This window comes from Ovis canadensis, chromosome 2 (genome assembly GCF_042477335.2).
Source record: "Ovis canadensis isolate MfBH-ARS-UI-01 breed Bighorn chromosome 2, ARS-UI_OviCan_v2, whole genome shotgun sequence".
Lineage (NCBI taxonomy): Eukaryota > Metazoa > Chordata > Mammalia > Artiodactyla > Bovidae > Ovis > Ovis canadensis.
Window position 1 is genome coordinate 85,624,940 of NC_091246.1, and position 20,391 is coordinate 85,645,330.

The 20,391-nt window shown below is 40.5% G+C and overlaps 1 protein-coding gene across 6 annotated transcripts in view; it reads right to left on the reverse strand.

Annotated features, from left to right (window-relative positions):
• Positions 1 to 20,391, reverse strand: part of BNC2 (basonuclin zinc finger protein 2) — a 481,226-nt gene that overhangs the window by 283,888 nt on the left and 176,947 nt on the right. The window contains exon 1 of one of the 6 annotated variants that reach the window (XM_069576627.1): positions 15,603 to 15,951. The exons of the other annotated variants lie outside the window; for them this stretch is intronic. Coding sequence (XP_069432728.1) covers positions 15,603 to 15,605 — 3 coding nt within the window. The 5' untranslated portion in view covers positions 15,606 to 15,951. Of the gene's footprint in view, positions 1 to 15,602; positions 15,952 to 20,391 lie in introns of those variants that run through there. 6 annotated transcript variants of the gene reach the window in all.

A 20,391-nucleotide genomic window follows, 5' to 3' on the forward strand; every position in this document is an offset into this window, starting at 1 on the left:
GAAACAGCACAGAAGACAATGAAAGGAAATGAAGAAGTAGCACCAGAAATAAAGACTTACTACTCCCCGCCCTTTGGTCCAGGACAACATAGGCAAGGTTAAAGGGGACTTCTCCTCTGACTTGAGGAATGAGCAGGAAATGGGGCCTGGAGAAACGCAGAGACACCGCATCTGTGTTGTGTCACACAGAGAACAATGCTGATCCCACCCCACGATGACACATTGCGGGGCGGGGGCCAGTGAGCTGGGCTACAGTAACGCTCCCTAGGGTACAAAAGAAGAACTGGGGGAAAACTACTCTTAGAATATTTCCTATCAAAACAACCCCTCAAAAGCTTCCTATGAAACCTTAATGAAGGTGATTACTTAACTGATTACAGCAGATTCCATAGGCCAGAAGGTATATGCTACAAATGAAGTGTAAACAATACTTCATTTCATATACACAGAAGAATTCCCACTTACTTTAATATTAGCTGACCCTATCACCAAGTTTCTAGTTCCTTTCTCCCCTCACAGACGGCATTTATAAACACCCTCAAGAGGCACGGAGAAAGTTAAACAACTACAATTACACTCAATTACAACCTCAAACACTTAGAAATACACAGTTTCTAAGAGAAAACAAAAAGGTCTGTGAGCAAGTTGGGAGGAAACAGTGCCAGGCTACTGGAATGTTTCAACTCTCCAAATCACAAAGAGGAACTAAGAGGAAAGTGAGGCATGCTCCCCATCTCGGAATCCTAGAATTTCTCAGCAGAAAAGAAAATCCTTATGATCCGTGAAAATGGGCTTCCTTAAAGATGAAAAAATTTGAGATCTGAACTAAAACCACAAAGTTTCACTCATGAGTTCACCATCTAACAATACTCCCCCACCGGGCCCATCACAATTAGAGTCATTAATTATCAGAGAGGGAAAAAGTGTAAGGGAGAAGGCAAGCTATATCTGTTTCCAGCTCCTCACAATGTCCCAAGGAAAATATAAAGGATATAAAAGCTTGGTAACTTAATTAGTAATAATTTTGCACACCTAGACAATTAGGCCTTTTGATTCAGAAGTCTTAGTAGTTGGCCAGCTAGTTATAAGCAATCAAAAAATTCCTGTAAGAAATAGCAGACATTAAAAAAAAAAAAAATGGCCACGCTACACAGCATTGCAGGATCTTAGTTCCCTGACCAGGAATAGTTCCCCGCCCCCTGCAGTGGAAGCACAGAGACCTAGCAACTAAACAGCCAGGGAGTTCCCCTTAACTACTTTTTACTCCACTTTAAGATATTAAAATAGTACGTGTACCTCTGCTTTCAATGCAATTAAAAATTCAAATTGATTTGAAGAATTCCAGTTTTATCCTCTTGTCTTTATGCTAATAATACTGTGCATTTAAACATCATACTTTAAAACAAAATTTACCATAATTTTCACAAAATTTTCACAGTGATTTTTTATCTCTGGAAAGTAGTAGGACAAAGACTACTTTTTAAAATTCTTTTTTGGGTCTTTGTATATTTTGATCTTAAATAAAAACACTTAAGTTAAATACAAAGAAAAAACTAACCTGATCAGCTGACATTTCTAAACAGCAGGCTGAGGGTTTCATTACGGATGGTAATTGTCTAGCACTCATCTAAATTTCATTCGGCCGGTGCCCTAACAGGAAGTAAGAGGCCCTGAAAGGGACCCTCTAGCATCCCCTGGGAAGCTGGGGCTGAGTGCATATCTTCTCTCCTGTACATACCTCAAAGGAATCACGGTGTGCAAGAGAGCTATTTACAACTTACTTTGTGTATAATCAGCAGAAACAAAAGATATGACAACAAGCATAAAGGCCTCTCTCTTTCTCCTCTCAGAATTCAACAAGGGAGGGCCAGTGGGCATTCACTTCAGTGTCAAAAGGGCTTCCAGAAAACACATTTTCTGTGGGGTAGGGAGGAAATATGGCAGGCTTCCTACACCTACACACACACACACACACACACACACACACACACGATCTTATGTTTACTGAGATCACACATAAAGACTGTTAGAGACCAGACTTCTGAAAAGAAGACAGAAAAAGGCTCCACATTGCAAACTGGAACTACCGTTCAAAATACTTAAAGCTTGTTAAGCAACTATATTCCAATAAAACAATTTTAAAAAAATACTTGAAGCTGAATGGGTGTAGCAGGTGGATGCAGAAGGTGGAAAGGAAGAAAGAACAAGGCACAGAATTGATAACTTGAGAAAAGAAACATGTTACCAAGAAAAGGGCTTATAGAGTCTGGGGTGCTTCTTGCAAAGCCAGGGCCCATTTGAACTTTAATTTTGTTTTTAAACATTGAACATTCAGGTAGGCATTTGCCTGATAGGCACTATAAAAAGTCAGAGCCTAAATAAACTAACTAACTTCCATGCCAGCTCAAGTCTCGCTGGTGAAGCTGGCTGTAAGCCCAGAGCAGTGCTGAACTGTATGTGTTTTGGTGGCTTCAGTCTAGCAATGAAGGAATGAGGCAAAGGAGATGAACCCAAGGAGAACTTGGAAAAGAATGGAAAGACAGAATTGGTTTTAAAAAACAGAGGGACAGAGAAGAGTCCCATAAGAGGACTCAGGAATATGGGCGGGTACAAGCTCCGTTACATTCCAAGTCAGAGAAAAGCAGTAACAGCCTCATGTCAGTGGTTAGATGACGCTAAGCAACAAGAAGAAAAATTACCCAGATAACACAAAGAATTCAGGCAGACCATTCTGTGAACTGGATTTGACAGTAAGCTAGCCAGGAGTTGCTTGTGAGAAAGAGCAGATAAAGAAATAAATTAATTACCCCACACTGTAAAGACAGGGATGCATGTTAAACACAGTGCTGCAAATAAGAGAGAGAAATGAATGAAAAATAAGGAGAGCTAAATTGCTGGATGTGCAGATAATGTCTATCTTCATCTCTCAGGCGACGATTTAATGAAGGAAAACATTCCAGCACTAAGCCTTCCCAACCATGGCACCCAAGCCTAAGACTCAGAAGGGCCAAGTATACAGCATCTAAAGCTTAAGAATGGAAAACGTCACTTTGTGATGAGAAAGGAACTGCTGAGTCAAAACAGCATTTATCCAGCTGCCAATAAAGAATGGCTAGAAATATGCTGGTGCTTACAGAGACCTTAGATGATGCAGAACGTTATCCGTAGGAAGGTGAGAAGGACGAGCAAGGTGTTGCAGGGAAAGAATTGAGCAGTGGGGAGGACAGTCCTCTCCGAGTCATCCAGGACAGTGAGCTGCAGGATCAGGATGAGAGGAGAGAAAGCAGAAGAGGGTCAAGGTTCTGCTACTAACCAGGTTGACAGACACAGAAGATGACTGGGGATGGGGGGTGGAGGACGGGAGGAGACTGCATCCTCCCAGGAGCCAGGACCTGCTTAAGTGAGATTCAGTCTCTCTCTGCCTTGGGAGCTGGTCCTCTGGGGTAAGCTAGGGCCCTGGGCTCTGTGATGGAAGCAACCGCTGCAGGTATGATTACAGGGGATTTTCACAGCCACAAACAACAAAAATACCCTGTTTTTTCTACTGTGAAATGTGGGATAAGAGATAAAAATCTCTCTTCCCTGGTGACACCCTGAGGAGCCTGGTGGACCATGAATAATGCTAAAATTACCCAGGATCTTTCTAACAGAGCCTCAGAGGGCTTTACACAAAATATTAATTCCCCCATCAGACAAGTAAGGGGTGGGAAGGAAATTTCCACCACACTCTTTTTACTGTATTTTTAAACAAGAAAACTGAGGCCGGTCACTGTGCTCTCCCCTCATTTGATAAGTTGAATAGAGTTGAAACCAAGACAAAGTTATCTATACTACCACGCTAGTGTTTCACTGGAAAAGCCTTCTATCATTTAATAGAATTCATCCTTGTTTTACATGGGTTTTAGCACTAAAGAAAATGAAAAGGAAGTTATTTCCACGTATGCCATGGATGGACTTCAGATTCAAGAAAGAAAAGTGCCTAATGCCACTATATTCAGCTGGTTTGTAATCATTCTTGTCATTCCAGTTTACTGGAAATGGAACACCCCAAGTTGTTGCTCATGGGCATATACATTGCCATGTGTGACGACTGATGTTAAGTCAAATTTCACATATATGTATGTATATATATGCCCAGGTAAACTCTGTCTGTCCTCAAGGCTCAATGCCAACTATCCTAAAGCCAGGTAATATGCAGAGAGCACTAGCTTTGGAATAAAACTTCTGTTTTAATCCCAACTGTGGTATCTTCTGAAGTTGGTCAGTTAGTTCCCAATATAGAGCTTAGTTTGCTACATCTGTAAAATGGCAATAATTCTATTCACTGTGGTGGGTTGGTAAGGCTGAAGAAAAGGACACATCTCTTAGATGTTTCAGGTGAAACATCTAAGCAGACAGTAGGTACACAGCATAGGTAATGATACTTCCCTGGATACCCTGTTCTTCCCCACCCTAGCTCACCATTCCCATCAGGGCTGAGAAGTTTGAGACAGGGACAGAAGGAATTTAGGGCATGTAAGCAAACCTCAAGTGTCAAAGGAATAATACAAGCAATTAGGGAAACTGAAAATTATACCTATTCAATTAGTCTCAATTAGGGGCCGGCTCCATCAACTTGTAGACAGCTTCCTAGAATGCTGTGCTGACAAAGACTATGAAGATGTGTCTGGGCTCTGAGAGACCGACTGTCCAAGTCTCCACTGGGGGAAGGAGAAAGAGACATATTTTACTCTCTGCCACTCCTGCCTCAGCCAAGACCTTTACTATGAAAGGATGAGGCAATTTTCTGAGTTCACTTTCATGCTAGTGGCTTGACCTATGAATTAAAAATGAGTTTCCGATATACACTGCTATATATAAAATAAACAACAAGGACCTACTGTATAGCAGATGGAACTATATTCAATATCTTGTAATAATCTATAATGGAAAGAAGGTGAAAAAGAATATACATATATATGTGTGTGTGCATGTATGTATGTGTGTGTAGCTGGATCACTTTATCAAATACTGGAAAAACTGTAAATCAACTATACATCAATAAAAGATAAAAGGTAGATTTTCCAGGAAACTCAGGTGAATGAATTCTGAAGAAGCCCTACAGTTTTGGAAAAACCCAAAACTAAAAAGCAAACTGACAGACAACAGTCTAAGTCGTGGTTCATGGTGTATTCTCAGCCTGGGAATGTTACTAGTATCACCAGGTAACTTATCTGAAATATATTTGAAGTCTCATCTGAGACCTGGGGCTTCCCTGATAGTTCAGCTGGTAAAGAATCCGCCTGCAATGCAAGAGACCTGGGTTCAATCCCTGGGTTGGGAAGATCCCCTGGAGAAGGGAAAGAATTCTCCAGAGTTCTGGCCTGAAGAACTCTATGGACTGTATCCAAGTCCATGGGGTCGCAAAGAGTTGGACATGACTGAGTGACTTTCACTGAGACCTTTTATGACAGACTCCATGCGAAGTGGAGTTGGGCCGGTTCGTTTTATGAGCCCTCCAGGTGATGCTGATGAGCACAAAAGTTAGAGAACCACTGGCCTAAATGAACTTGAAAATCAAAAAAGAACTGGTAAAGCAAAAGTCTTCTTAAAAAAAAAAAAAAGACAAAAAAAAAAAAAAACAAAGTAAGAAGTAAGAACAAAGAAGCAAACATCAGGGCACAAGGTTCGAGATCTCGGAGAGTCGGTGTCAGGAAAGGAGACTCTCGAGAGAAAAAACCCAAATGAGCAAGCCACTTCAGCAGCAGTGTTACGGGCAACTCCATGGATGCTGCCGACATGAGAAGGAAATAACTTGGGGACAGACATTAGCTTTAGCATCTAAACTAAAAATCACATTAAAAGGACCCTTGTCACCTTGAACTCAACCACTGGGTTTGCAGCACTCAGCCCGTCTCCCTGGTTTTCACAGCAATCAAGAACAACACTGAACTCTCTAGTGAGGGCACAGAGACAACTTTCAACTCATGATCACCAAGAATTTCTTTTTTTTTGGACAGAGTGGCATTTCTTAGGAAAGCGTTCACTTGGGAAGAAAATAAGTGCATTTCACTTGATCTTCATTTAGGGACAGCACAAAATGGGACAAATCGATGGATTTTTTTCCCTCCCTAAATTTCACAACAGTCAAGAGAAGCAGATGACTGGAAAAGGTATACATGAGAAAAGGGAAAGGGGAGTTTAAGGAATGAAACGTGATAGAAAAATGTGTCACACGCCAGAGAATGAAAGAGAAAATGTTACACCTACCCCTCCCCCAAATTCAACATCCCATGTTACTTCTTGAACCACCTACATGAAGCCTATTATGATTTAAAAAAAAAAAAAAAAAAGTGTAAGTTGCCATACAATGAGCACTTAAACTAGATTTAATGCACAGTGGTTGTCCAGAGAAGCAGATTGCTGTGGACTAGGCTCTTGCCCCATGTGACATGGATTAGACTTCTTATGGAGAGTGAGCCTGAAGGCAGACCACAAATAGTACCAAGCGGCCAGTGGAATTCTGGGGTGCAGAAACCAGGAGAGCTAGCAGGGAGCCTTCACCATGATGCGGAGGCCTACAGTTCAGCACGCCCAAGATCAATGAAGGAACATGCTTCTCCTTGCACGCAAAGCTTGAACACAGGTAATGATAAGAGAAAGGAAGCGGGAAGGCAGATTCACCCCTGCTGCTCCCTACAGGGAAACCTTTCCCAACTCAAGCGTAAGTCATACTGCACACTGCAATCACCCCTCGGAACCTGCTGAGGACCTCAAACTAAAAAGAGAAAATGCACAAAAGGATACGAGGCTGATTTCTGTGGAGGACCCACGCTCCTCCTATCTACCCCACCAGCTTCCCAACCCTAGATCAACTGGGGTGAGGTCAAGGGAAGGTGAAAAGCTGTACACAGTACTCTGGACCAAACAGGTAAAAAGTGAGCCTCAACTTCCCCCACCAATGGCACCTCGCTGTTATTGAGGGTCTCAGGAAGTGGTGAGAAGATATAGTAAGGATCCTTGAGGATCATATAAGGTATTTTTTGAAACTGAAATCCTTTACTCCTGAAATCTAAAAGAGGTTTAGTAGACAATAGAACACTTTATAAATGATAAAACACCTGGTTTTCCATTTTGTGTGCTTTCGATGTTCATAGCTTCAAATAAAGATAGACTTATTTATGTCAATAACTTACCATAATAAATGCTATTACAATGCCATTTTCTCTCTACATGCTTTCCTTTCAGATGTCATGCTCTCCCCTGGTTTCATCTGCCACCTCTATGAGAACAATGCTCCCCAATTCCTATTCCTTAACACTCACATGAATTTTAGTCCTGCACTTTCAAGCTCCCACTTGAAATTTCCAAGTGTTTAGTTAACACCTTGAGATAAACAAGGATATGGGTTCACTGCCTACCCTTCTTTACTACACCTCTACCCTGACTTTGTTGGCTTTTTTTTTTTTTTGCATTAGTATCACCAGAATCCCATTAACAAAGACTCAGAACTATAGATGATGATGAAAAGCCTTCTCCTTATTTCCAAAACCCAGTAAATTCTGAAGGCCTATTGCCCCATTTCGATCCCCTCAGCTGTCCTCCCACACACCTTCCAGATCATCTCTCTCCATCCAGACCATTTCTAACAAGAGCATGCTCAGACCTTTGCCGTAACCCTTAAGTGATTGATAATGCGTTTCACACTCATCAACCAGCGCCATGTACCACCCCTCCAACTGTCAAACCTATTCTCCTAGATGTTCCCCACAAACTACCAACTACAAAGTTCCTTCCAGGCCCTCTACAGCCTACCTCTGCCCTGCCCTTCCAGCTCCATCTCTCCTCCTCGTTCATGACAAATACTTCAGTGAAGTGAAATCGCTCAGTCGTGTCCAACTCTTTGCAACCCCATGGACTGTAGCATACCAGGCTCCTCCATCCACGGAATTTTCCAGGCAAGGGTACTAGAGTGGGTTGCCGTTTTCTTCTCCAGAGGATCTTCCCAAACCCGGGTCCTCCCACATTGCAGGCAGACACTTTACCATCTGAGCCACCAGGGAAGCCTTAAATCCTTAAGAGACAGTCTAATCATAATTAGACTTAACGTCTCCTGCGTATGCTCTGCTACTGCTAAGTCGCTTCAGTCGTGTCCGACTCTGTGCGACCCCATAGACGGCAGCCCACCAGGCTCCCCAGTCCCTGGGATTCTCCAGGCAAGAACACTGGAGTGGGTTGCCATTTCCTTCTCCAATGCATGAAAGAGAAAAGTGAAAGTGAAGTCTCTCAGTCGTGTCCAGCTCTTCGCGATCTCATGGACTGCAGCCTACCAGGCTCCTCCGTCCATGGGATTTTCCAGGCAAGAGTGCTGGAGTGGGGTGTGGATGCTCTGCTGCTGCTGCTGCTGCTAAGTCGCTTCAGTCGTGTCCGACTCTGTGCGACCCCATAGACGGTAGCCCACCAGGCTCCCCCGTCCCTGGGATTCTCCAGGCAAGAACACTGGAGTGGGTGCATATGCTCTAGGCTTTCCTAATTTGACATAGCTCTCAGACCACTCTTTTTCTGGAATAGCCTCCCCTGCACTAAACTTTTTTTTTTTTAATTATTGTGGGTTTTTTTTGACTGCACTAGTTCTTCCTCACTGTGAGCTGGCCTTCTCCGTGCAGCAGGGGGATACTCTCTAGCTATGGTGTGCGGGCATCTCAAGTTGTGTGTTTTGTCTTTTTCGTGAAGCAGACTCTGTAGCACGCTGGCTCAACAGTCGTGGTTTAGTTGTCCTGAGGCATTTGGGATCCTCCCTGGCCAGGGATCAAACCCATGTCCCCTGCACTGCAAGGCAGACTCTTAGCCACTGGACCGCCGGGAAACTTTGCACTAAGCTTTTGAACATCTCTGTATTTCTGGAGGCCATTTCTTCCACTAAGTTTCCTGATATCCCCAGGTAGAAGACCTCTCCCCCGCCAGCATTCTACCACCCCCATGGCAGTCAGCACTACACAACTGCAGACTTTAAAAACACTACATGAAAAAAAAATAAAAAATAAATAAAAATAAAAACACTACATGTTTTTCCTCCTGAAGGGCAAGAACTTACTGGCTTCTCCTTAGTCTTCTCTCAATCAGCTTTTCACACAGCAGATACTCAACCAATGCATGCAAAATAAATAATAAATAAATCTCTTAAAATTCACAGTGGCACCAGTGACCCAGTGTTACAAACAGAGTGATTTTTAACCATATCATTATTCCACCCAAGCTTCAACAAATACCCTTAGGGCATTTAAGGGCCAGTAATTCCTATTTTATAAAAATTCAAGATGCAAGGAGGTTTCTATTTATGCACAGAGCAGTCTTCTGAGTGTAATTTAGCCTGTAAAGGTTCAGTAACTAATTCAATGTCACCCTGTTGATCTGTGGTATATTTCTGCTGAAATGATACTTCTCTTGCTAACTTTCCTTCTGACTTACTTAAGGATACCTCGAGAACCTTACTCTATCAAAACAGTCTTCTACAGGTGAGAAAACACACAATATCTCCTCTAAAATGTAAGTTTTAGAGATACTATTTCTCTGCCCAACAAGTTGTTAACAAATATATATTGGCACATATATCTTCTTATTTTAAAATTTACTAAGCTTTACAAGTAGTGAAAGTATGAAAACCTCCTATAGTAAGCTTTTAGCTATTGATTACCATATATCTGGAAAGAAAGTAATCAACCCATTATACTACCCTCACATAAGAAGACATTTCTAAGATGCGATGCGAATAGCTTATAGACAACTGGGAGTAGATTTCCAGCACCCATCAGTTTCTCCTTTGTTTCAAGCCAGGAGTAGGTAACTACAGCCTCTGAGCCAAATTCTAGACTGCCGCCCACTTCTATATTAATAAATAAAGTTTTATTGAAACACAGCTGTACCTATTCCTTTATATACATATATATTCTACTGCTGTTTGTGGCTACAAAGACAGAATTGAATAGTTATCACAGAAACCCATGGCTTCTAAACTATTTACCATATGGGCCTTTATAGAAGAGGTTTGCCAACCACTGTTTTAAAATATACAAAATTGTACCCCTTTTCCCAGGAACATCACTTTCAAGAAATCCCCTTTAATAAATAAAAATACAAGTACAAACAAGAGTGTCCATACTGAGGCACCACTCTTTGTAAATTAAATGAACTGGCAGCAACCTCAATGTCCACAAACCAAGAACTCATTAAGTATATTATGGTACAATGATACACTAAGACTCCATTAAAAATTATGATGGATAGCTTTACTTACAGACATGGAAAGATATCTATGACATGCCCGAGTTTAAAAAGAGTCAGGTATCCATAACCCTTGTATGTAATGAGCATCTATCCATACACCTGTATGTATACGTAAATGAGAAAGGATGACTAAAAAAGATGTTAATAAAATGGTTCCTTGGTGGCAGCCATTCAGGAAGTGTTTACTCTCTTTGTAGTCTTCTTAATGAGATCTTCACAATGAAGATGTACCCTTTATAAAAGCTGTTAAAAAAAAAAAGTTTAAAACTGAAAAGTCAAAGTCAGCATGCTATGCTTAGATTCTGTGTTATATAAAAAGCACAAGGTTTTTCAGAAAATAAAGGGAGGGGGGAGTTTGTACTTTCTTTTTGGTTAGGGTAGGGCTTCTGGTTTGGTTGTTACTGTTTCTAATCTTCTTTTTTCTTAGTTTTGAAGACAGAAAGGTTCTTTGGCTCACCAACAGCCTGCCTATCTATGAAGCCGCATCCCCAGTGTGACAACCTCCTCTGTGAATTGGAACAGTCCCTTATCGAAGCACACATGGGTGAGGAGGAAGAAGAGAAGTTAAAAGAACAGCCCCTCCATGGAAATGTATTAATTCAATCAGTGTCTTGCTTCTGGGTTACTATAAAAAGGTTCATAAAGTACCCAAAAGCCACGCAAGATTTTAGAATTATGCTGCTCAATGACTGATTCTCAGTGAAGAGTAAGAAAGGGGAGATTTTTCTCCACTCTCATTTTCTTCAGCAAAACTAAGCTTCAGCAAGATTGGCGTAAGTATTTTTTTTAAGTGGTTAACTGAAAAGGCTAAGTGTATACATGACACAATTATTAAGAACTCAGTACCACCACTGATACAGAGATGCTAACTAAACACTGCATAAGGCTGGCAAATTAACAACAGGAACTACAGAAAGAAATTGCTAATAGCAAACAGCGCGGCTCATCCTCTCTGTGCCAGACACTTCACAGCCACCAATTCTAACCCTCCTTTTAGAAATGAAGTAACTGAGCTTCCAAAGTCACATAAAGAAGAGACAAATTCAAGTGCAAACACATCTGGCTAGAAAACCGAGTCTCTGCCACCCATGCTGATAAAATAGAAATTTAATTTTCTAATGAAGGACTGTACAAAATCCCAATATAAATTTAGCAGATGAAAAACTTTAAATTCCTGGTTTATAAAGATATTACAAAATTACCATGTTGACTAATTTTTATAAGCAATTTGTTTAAAATAGTATGTTTTTCAACATTTGAGTTAAATCTACCCATATTCTCCATCCTTGCATTTACTTGTATATGCATGTGACATGTATATCTTTTATAGATATGCTATACATTACACAGAGCACAACTTTTTAATATTGTCAAACTGGAATCTGTATACATTTGTAGGCATGGGCTCCTGTTAAACATAAAGTGGTGACTTATTCTTTTGTGACTCTTCCCACAATAAAATTACTTCATCACTTTGGACTGAACAAAATCTGTGCCCTGAAAGTTAACATGTGAAGAGCTGTACAATGATATAGACTTTTTTTTTTTTACGCTAGTATTTACACACTATTTTTCTCTTAGATACGTTCTCTTTTCAAATTTGGGAGAGATTAGCCTTCCTGTGAATTCCCCACAATTGCACCATGGTAAACGAACCCTTTAACTCCAAGACTACTTGGGTTTGCTATGCCTCCTTTTTATAGGGTGAGCAGGCATTAAACTTCAGTTTTTCTAAGCGAGTATTCCACAGATCAAAGATAGAACTCGGAGGCTGGACCCTTTTCTTCTAGAATAGGTCTAATTTTTATCAGTTCTGAATGTTGGCTTCCTTGCAAAATTTAATTTGAAGGGAAAAGCAAAAATTGGTGGGTTCAACAACTACTATTTTTTGTAATATCTGACTTAAGTTATAGATGGATGAAGAATGTAAGGAAAAAGCAGATTCTGGGGGTCAAACTTGCTGGATACAGATTTGAGACCTTTACTTCCTCATCTGTAAAATGAAAATAACTGTACCTGCCCTGAATGCTTTCTAAGAGTTGAATAAGATAAAGTGGGTACCACCCCTAGCACACTGTGTGAGCTAGGAGGTAGTTATGAAATGATTAGTTTTTAACCCATCTTTTACTCTTAGCAATAGGTGAAAGTGAACACTAAACCAAATATTTATTTTAGATCTAAAGATGCAGTATGTTCAAACAAGTGTTGGCTAAAAGAAATGAGATGTCAGGCAAACTAACAATGCTAATCAAAGACCATCTATGACAATATTAATATACTACACATAACACAATTACTTTTGATAAAAACGTAATCCAGGATTAAGACAGTAAGAGCAGCACATTCTGCTCAACAAATAGTTTCCAAGCCCTTAACTACACTTAAGGCAAAGTGCAATACTGTAAATGAAGATAAAATATTGCCCCAATATACATATAGGTGCCTTGCTATACTCTTGTTTAGTTCTACTAAAAGGTGTAAATGCTATTTGCTTTAGTGTGACCCTCTCTCCATGAATACAAGTGCATATTCATAAAGCCAGGGACAGAGACCAGGGTACCTGTATAACGGAACTTCTAGCTCTATTACCAAGTGCTAACCAAATGAGTGGGCTTCCAAGGTGGCTCAGCAGTCAAGAATCTGCCTGCCAATGCACGAGACACAGGTTCGATCCCTAGGTTGGGAAGATCCCCTAGAGAAAGAAATGGTAACCTACTCTATATTCTTGCCTGGGAAATTCCATCAACAGAGAAGCCTGGCAGGCTATAGTCCACTGGGTCACAAAAGAGTCATACACGCCTTAGGAACTAAATAACAACAACAAAGATAAAGCAAGAAGCTTTGATTCAAGGGAGTGATTAGAACTGATGATACAAAAGTAAATAGAAGGTAACAGAATTTGCTAGCTTAGCTTCTAGTATTTGGTTATCCATAACTGATATCTCAGAAATAACAGCATCATTCTGACATCCAGGAAGGTCATCCCAGTGAGAATTTTGCAGAGTGGCAAAAACGCAGGACTAATGGATGATACAAAGCAATTCTCAAAAAAGAAAGAAAGAAAGAAAGAAAGAAAGCTGTCTGCCTATACTTAGGATCTCCTTTCCTATTGATATTTGGTGAAATTAAGACATTCAAATTTATCCCTCTTTAAAAAAAAAAAAAAAGGGAAGAAGAAGCTTTCCAAGGGACACTTGCCTCAAGACAAGCTCAAAGAACAAGCTCTACAGAGTTTACTGAACACCTACTATGTGCCTGAACTTCATGGGTGTTGTCTCATTTCATCTTCCTGACAAATTTTCAAGTGTTCTTTTCCCCATTTTAAAACAGAAGAAAACAAATGTTAGGGATAAAGTGATTCACCCAAGGTCACAAGATCACAAGTAAGTGGCAACATGAGAATCTGAACCTGGGACCAATCTTTAACTCCTCCACAGCTCTCAACCCCCACCAGAGAGTTCTGCAATGTCAAACAATAATGCTGGTACAATGGGGAGAGAAAAATGCTGAAAGAATAAGTATTAATATTTTTTTAAAGTTTGATTTTTAGGGAAAAAATTCTAAATCAACTTTAATTTTCATGTTAAGGAGACGTGATACTGGGGTATTTCCATTCTTTTCCTCTTGGATTATAAAGGGGCAGTTTTAATGAATTGAAAAGGGTTTGGATACAACCACAACATCCTTTTTATAATCAAAAACTGCTTCCCTGATCAGGATAACAAATTTTGTTAGAGAATCTAAGCATACACAATAGACTTTTTTACCCTCAATTTGGCACTGTTGACAAGTTTTTCTACTTTTTAGGAAAAAGAATTAATTTTGAAACTGGCTAGAAGGGAAAAAGAAATCCAGCACAAAGTTAAGTTTAATATTCCTCTGAAAAGTGCACTTTAAAATTGGAAACTAGAAAAAAAAAATCATCAAAAGACAACTTCCATCACTACCACTTGATTACATTCAGCACTGAAAAGAATTCTTAAAGTGAGTATTCTCTAGAATGTAAGTGAAAATATCTAATGAGTTCATCTAAAATTTGAAGTGCCAAGTCCACACATCAATCTTGATTTTGCCATCGAGTTGACTACATGTTGGTTTAAGACCTCCCATAAACAATATGAATGTATCTGTATATAAATAATAAACCATCTACGGACAGCACTAATCAGATTAAACTCAGGAGGTCTATCTGGACAAAACCATCATTTTATAGAAATACATAAATCATGTACCCAAAACTCTATAAATAAGGCACACAGACACACTCACAATTTACTGTTTTACAGTATATTCTCGACTTAAATTTCTGTTACATAAGATTCTAAAAAATAACTTATCAGTGGAAATCTATCCAAGCTTAACAACTGTAAAAAGTTTTTCCTTGCATTCATGTGGCAGTTGTCAAAGTGTGCATGTACACACAGGCACACACACATTCACAACTCTATGTATGTCTTATATATCAATTACTACTAAGGAAGAGAAAAATGAGCCATTACAAGAACATGGAATCAAAGCAAGTATTAAGGTTTGCAAGTGAAGAGCGATAGCCAACTCAAACCTAAAATGCAAATTAAGATGATATGTTTATTTAGGTAAGCCCAAGACAATTTGTATTTCTCTTATTCACTGGGAAAAAAATCAGATGCATTAATATTCTATAAAGTCCCAATGCAAAATCAGGAGGCCATTCCATACGTCCATATTTTAATCTGTTATAAATTAACCTGAGTCAGGTCAAATCACGAAGCCATCAGACAGCTACATTCAACATGCACAATTACAACCCAAGTCCAATCATACACACCCGGAGTAAAGGTAAGCCTTAAACAATTGAGCGGTGAAGGGCCAGGCTAGAGTTTTCCCCAGAGAGGGACTGGTGGGGGCAACTGGCAAAATGGATACATCCCAGACAATGGCAGAACCTGAGCGTGCCCTCTAACCCTAACGATGCTCACATGGTTGTACAAAAGTCTGTTTACAAGATCCGCAGCCCAGATGATCTGCATCTTAAACTGCCCTCTTTCCAGAATTCCTGGTTTTAAATCACACTGGAAACCTTTGGCTGCGACTGAACTAGAATGGTTTGGTTTATCCCTTCTGAATGCCAAAAAGAGAAGAAAAAAAAAATAGTGCCATACTTAAGTTTGTTTTGTTTGAAACTCTCAGTCCTTCTGCATTCCCAAACTGTATCCCTCTGACTAGTAGAAACCGTTATTAGAGAGAAAAGGTTTTTTGAAGGGAAAAAAAAAAAGAAAAAGAAAAAGCCACCACCCACACACAGCCCCCAGAGCAGCCCGGGGAAGGAATGAGGGAGGCTGACTGGTAACATACGGTACCATGAGCTGCAGTGGCCTCGCCGTCAGCGGTGCAAGGGTGACTGATCGCTCCTGGCCTTCCGCGCACAGCGAAGCTCAGCCCAGGGAAGAGGGGGAACAAGGGCTGGGCGGGGAGGGGGCCCTTGCCGCTCTCGGGCAGTTTATACAAGAAGGCAGCTCAGCTCCTTTCTGGCGCATTCCTCCTCTCTATCTCGCCACCTCTTTGCCTGTGTCCTGTCGTGTTTTCTTCAGCCGGTAATTGTCCGGATGGCAAGACTTTTAAAACAGTCAGTTTAGGAAAAAGCGAAACCCTTCTAAGTGACCATCACAGCAAATCAGCTTCACGCTGGTGGGTAAAATTTTCCAAGGGAAGTGTTCTTCTGATAGTTCCTGAGTCTCTAAGTCCCCCCCACCCCCCGCCACCCCCGCCCCCACCCGCCGCCACACACACTCCCCTAGAGGGCTAAATGCACTGTGGCAATAAAACATTCATGCGACTTGGAATTTTAACACAATGCCATTTCCCTAGTTTAACCTGAAAGGAATGCACTAGTCACAACAGACTACATCATCCTGCCATTAAACCCTGCCAAGGAACCGCTTTTTTGGCCCTGCCGGGCCAGCTTTGACGGGAAAGGAGTACACAGACCCACACACTGAGCACAGAGGGGCCACCTCTGCTTCCTCGGCCGGGTCCAGCAACACCCTGCTCTTGAACGTGACCCCTGACCCCTCGCATTGTGACCGGCTTGTGATGCGTGTGTCACTCTGGCACTTCTGCAGAGCCACACACTGTGCAGGCCGCTGGCGGCTCCCTCTCAACAGGACTTGGGCTGAAGCCAAAAGGTTCTCTCTTATTATTACTGCTACTATGGAAGGGCTCCTGTGGAAGGGGGGTGGGGGGTGAAGGCTATTGCCTGGTGCTGGAGAAGGGTCTGTTTCTGTTTTTTTCCTTTGTCTTGCGACTTTTTAAAACACAAACTTTGTATTTGCCTTTGTAATTAGGTTGTGATTACTGACAAGCTGGTTTGCTTTGGGGACAACTTATCAAAACTGCCAGTTCTTCCTGCATTTAAGTGACATTTCATTTAGACTTACAAAATACAAAAACAAATTTTTCTGATTTCTCCGGAGAATTTTAGAGAAAAAGCTCAAAAGGTGTTGAACTCTAAATAAAACATCCACACTTAACCATTTCATGTGGCTAAAGTACTACCACCCAAGGAACAAGGAACAAATTAATTATTTGGTTTTTTAAACTCTAGATGTATTGGTATATTACTTGTACAGAGCTGTCTGCGTTCCAAGGAACAGAAGCAACAAACTAAGGAACAAGAGAAAATATACAAGGAATGAATACTCAAAAATTACACTAAAAGTTTTTAAATGTTTGAAGTAATTTTGGACTCTGCGGTGATGCCAGTTTGGTACTGTATGGCCTGATTTTTATTAATTTTGAAAGTTACAAGGTATAAGTTTGCCCCTCCAACCTGTCTTCTTTCCTTTATCCTCAACTTCTCTCTCACTACTCAAGTATGCCTTCCAGATTTTTCTACTTTTCTATTTTTTTTTTCCCCCTTTTCTGATCCTTAACTATTTTCATATGGGGCACTTTCACTTTCAACCTTGCCCTACTTTTTTGTTCTCTAATTTGTCCTCTCTACTCTATTCAGAGGCCATTCTAAGAAGCAAGTCCCTCCTGACCCTGACCTTGACCCTGAACTACAGCCAGGTGAACCGTGGTTATCCCTGCAAAAGGTGTTCCAGCCTTAATCTCCTAGAATGAGGTCACATCCCCTTCCTACAGCAAGTAAAGAACATCTTCCTTCAGAGAACACCCTAAAATACAAAATAATGATCACTACGCAGGTTAACATGCACACAGAAAATAAAGCCAAATTGTCTCCTTTAGCGTAATTTTTGTCTCCTTAGTAGATGGAATTAGTCTTAAGCCCCAGTTAAAAGACTTTTTTTTCTTCCTTTTCTTTAAACAGACATTATCATGCCATGAAGAGTCATTCTAATCCCTTCACCTTAGCCAAACCATGCTAATTCTAGCTAGCAGGACAGCAATTAATTTAAAAAAAAAAAAAAAAAAAAAGGAATTGACTTGAGGAACAGGGGGTGGGAAATCAAGCCAACAGAGAAGCAAAGATTATCAAATCCTATGTGAAATATTTCCATTTCAAAATATAAATGCTGAAATCAGATTGTCATTTTAACATATATAAAATCCAGCAATAAAGATATCTGATTTTTTAAATGATCTGACTTATTACCAAAGTATATTCAAATCCAATTTTTATGTTACTAGTGGGAAGCCTAGTAAAACTGCAGACAGCACTACTTAAAGCAATGAAACTAAAATTACAGAGGATAATTTCTATTTAAATTCAGGCAGATACACTTTTTTGCTCATATCAAATCAATCAACACGATGATCTCAAAGCATCTTCGACCAGTTATCTAGAGAAAGAAAAGGGTCAAATCTGTGATCATGCACACACAGCATGTTAAACCTCTCAATTGTGACGCAGTTCCTCTGAAAACCTCAGGAACCTTGAGACACACTGCTAAAAAGAAGCAATAACCCATCCCTTATTTCTAAGTAAAAAACTGTCAACCAATTTTATAACCTTAATACTGATATGGTACAGTGAGGCACCATGAGGAAGTCATGTTTTTATATGAAACGGTACCAAATTAATGGAATCAGAACACTACTGAACCTGTAAGAAAAGAAAGTTCTATCAGTGAGTTTATTGAATTGCGCAAAGTTGCACCAATGCAAAAGTTTTGCAGAAACATTTTGGTGTGGGTGTAAGCATATGATCAAGTCTGTGATAACCATCAATAATTTTCTTTAACTTAACCAAAAGAAAATTTTACTGTGTTAAATGGCATTTGGGAATACAAATTTCAAAGTTTTGTGAGTTACCTTTTAATTTCTAGCAAGCAAAATAGGTGAGATGTTTCTCACCAACCCCTATTTAGATAAGCACAAACAGGCATATGTTAATCTATTCTCCACAAGAGTCTACTTGGAGCTATTGGATTTGCTAAGTCATCCACCCCTAGTAGTCCCTGCCAGTGTCCCACCTCACACCCCCTACAGGCAGTCACACTTTAACCCTCACAGGCAGTCAGACTTTAACCCTGAGTGAGGGCAACCCTCAGAAGCAACAAGATGAGACAAGAAAGGAAGCGTGTGGATGAAATAGTGAAGGAAGGAAAAGAAGGGGGATGCAGAAGGATGAAACCAGACTGAAAGAAACACAAGCAATAGGAAAGAGAAGGAGCAGACAGACAGAGAACGGGGTGGGCAGAAGCAAAATGGAAAGGGAGAGCAAAGGCAGGACTGAAGGGAAAAGAGAGACGGCTGGGGGGAGAGGAGGTACAGGAGCCCCACGACACAACAGTGGATCAAGCAGCTGGCCAGAGATGCTAATTCAGCGCTTTAACAAATCAATGCCACTTGAAAAGTACAATGCGAGCCCTCACTGGGTAAGATGTCAGGGGACTGAGAAAATGCATTCTCAAGTATTTCACATTAAGAGGGAATAATGTGTTAATTTATAACTCTTCACCCTATACACTTGGATTATCTATCTGTGTCAGCGATTTGACTTCTTAAATTTATCAAAAAGGCACGCAAAGGGAGGCAGCTCTGACTGCACCACCGGGAGATGGAGGTTTCGGAAGAGCCTGTCCGGGGTAGTCCTGCAGTTCTTTCCCCTTTCCTATTTGGGCTGACATGTTGGGGGCGGGGGTGGGGGTGCAGGAAGGAGTGAACATCTGAAGGCAAGATCTGGGGAGGAGGGGAACCCCTGGTCCAGTTACTAACGCAACCCAAGGAAAGGCTTTGTGGGCCTGTGGCTGATTGCATTAGGTACCATCCGTCAAAAGTGACACAGAAGAGAAGGAATAACTTGAATCAGCAACCCCGAGCTGCCATCATCAGAATTTACTTTACGGAAACTTACTTAAGTCTCTCAGCACACCCAGCGGAAGAGAAGCTGCTGACAATCAGAGTGTAATTAAACAGTACTTTTGAAATGCCACCAGAGTCCCATAGACAGAGCTTATCAACATAGGAAGGGAAGGGAGGGCTAGTTTATTTTATTTGGTTAGTTTTGAGACAGGGAGGGGAGATGTAAAAGAACTGACATTACACCCCAGTATTTAAGAGCCTAATGTTTCTTTCTTAAGAAAAAGATCTATTTTAGTAGACATCAGATTCTTGGAATTGTTTCCTAACTGTTCTTTAATGTAAATTTAACCAACTTTTAATTTAATGATAGCACAGCTCCTAACCTGAGAGAAAGGCTTAATACTTTTTGCTGCCAAATTTAAAGCACTATCAGACTGAAGTCTTCCGAGTGCAGGCATTGTCAAGACACAAAGGCAAGTATGTTAAAACACTGTGGAATAAATAAAAGAGAGTAAATTTCAAGAAAGTATTGAATTAAGGTGACAGCCTTAAAGATATGAAGGGGGCACGTGATTATTACATAAAAAGGGAAGAAAATGACCAGACTGTAACTGCTCTGAGTTTCACTTTAAGATTCTTTAAATGACACACAGCACTGTTTTTAAAGTGAGCAGATATTTTTATTTGCTACAAGTACAACTGCAACAGAAACAGATATTCTCTTATTTTCAGGACATTCACATGTAAATGAATGCTGATGAATGGAAATGAGATGCTATACATGATGGGCAACCTGCAACATTCAGTTTAAAAAAGGCAAAGTTACCTCACTCACTGAAGCTTGAATCTCCTCCTTTCTACACTTGGGCACCAAAAGAA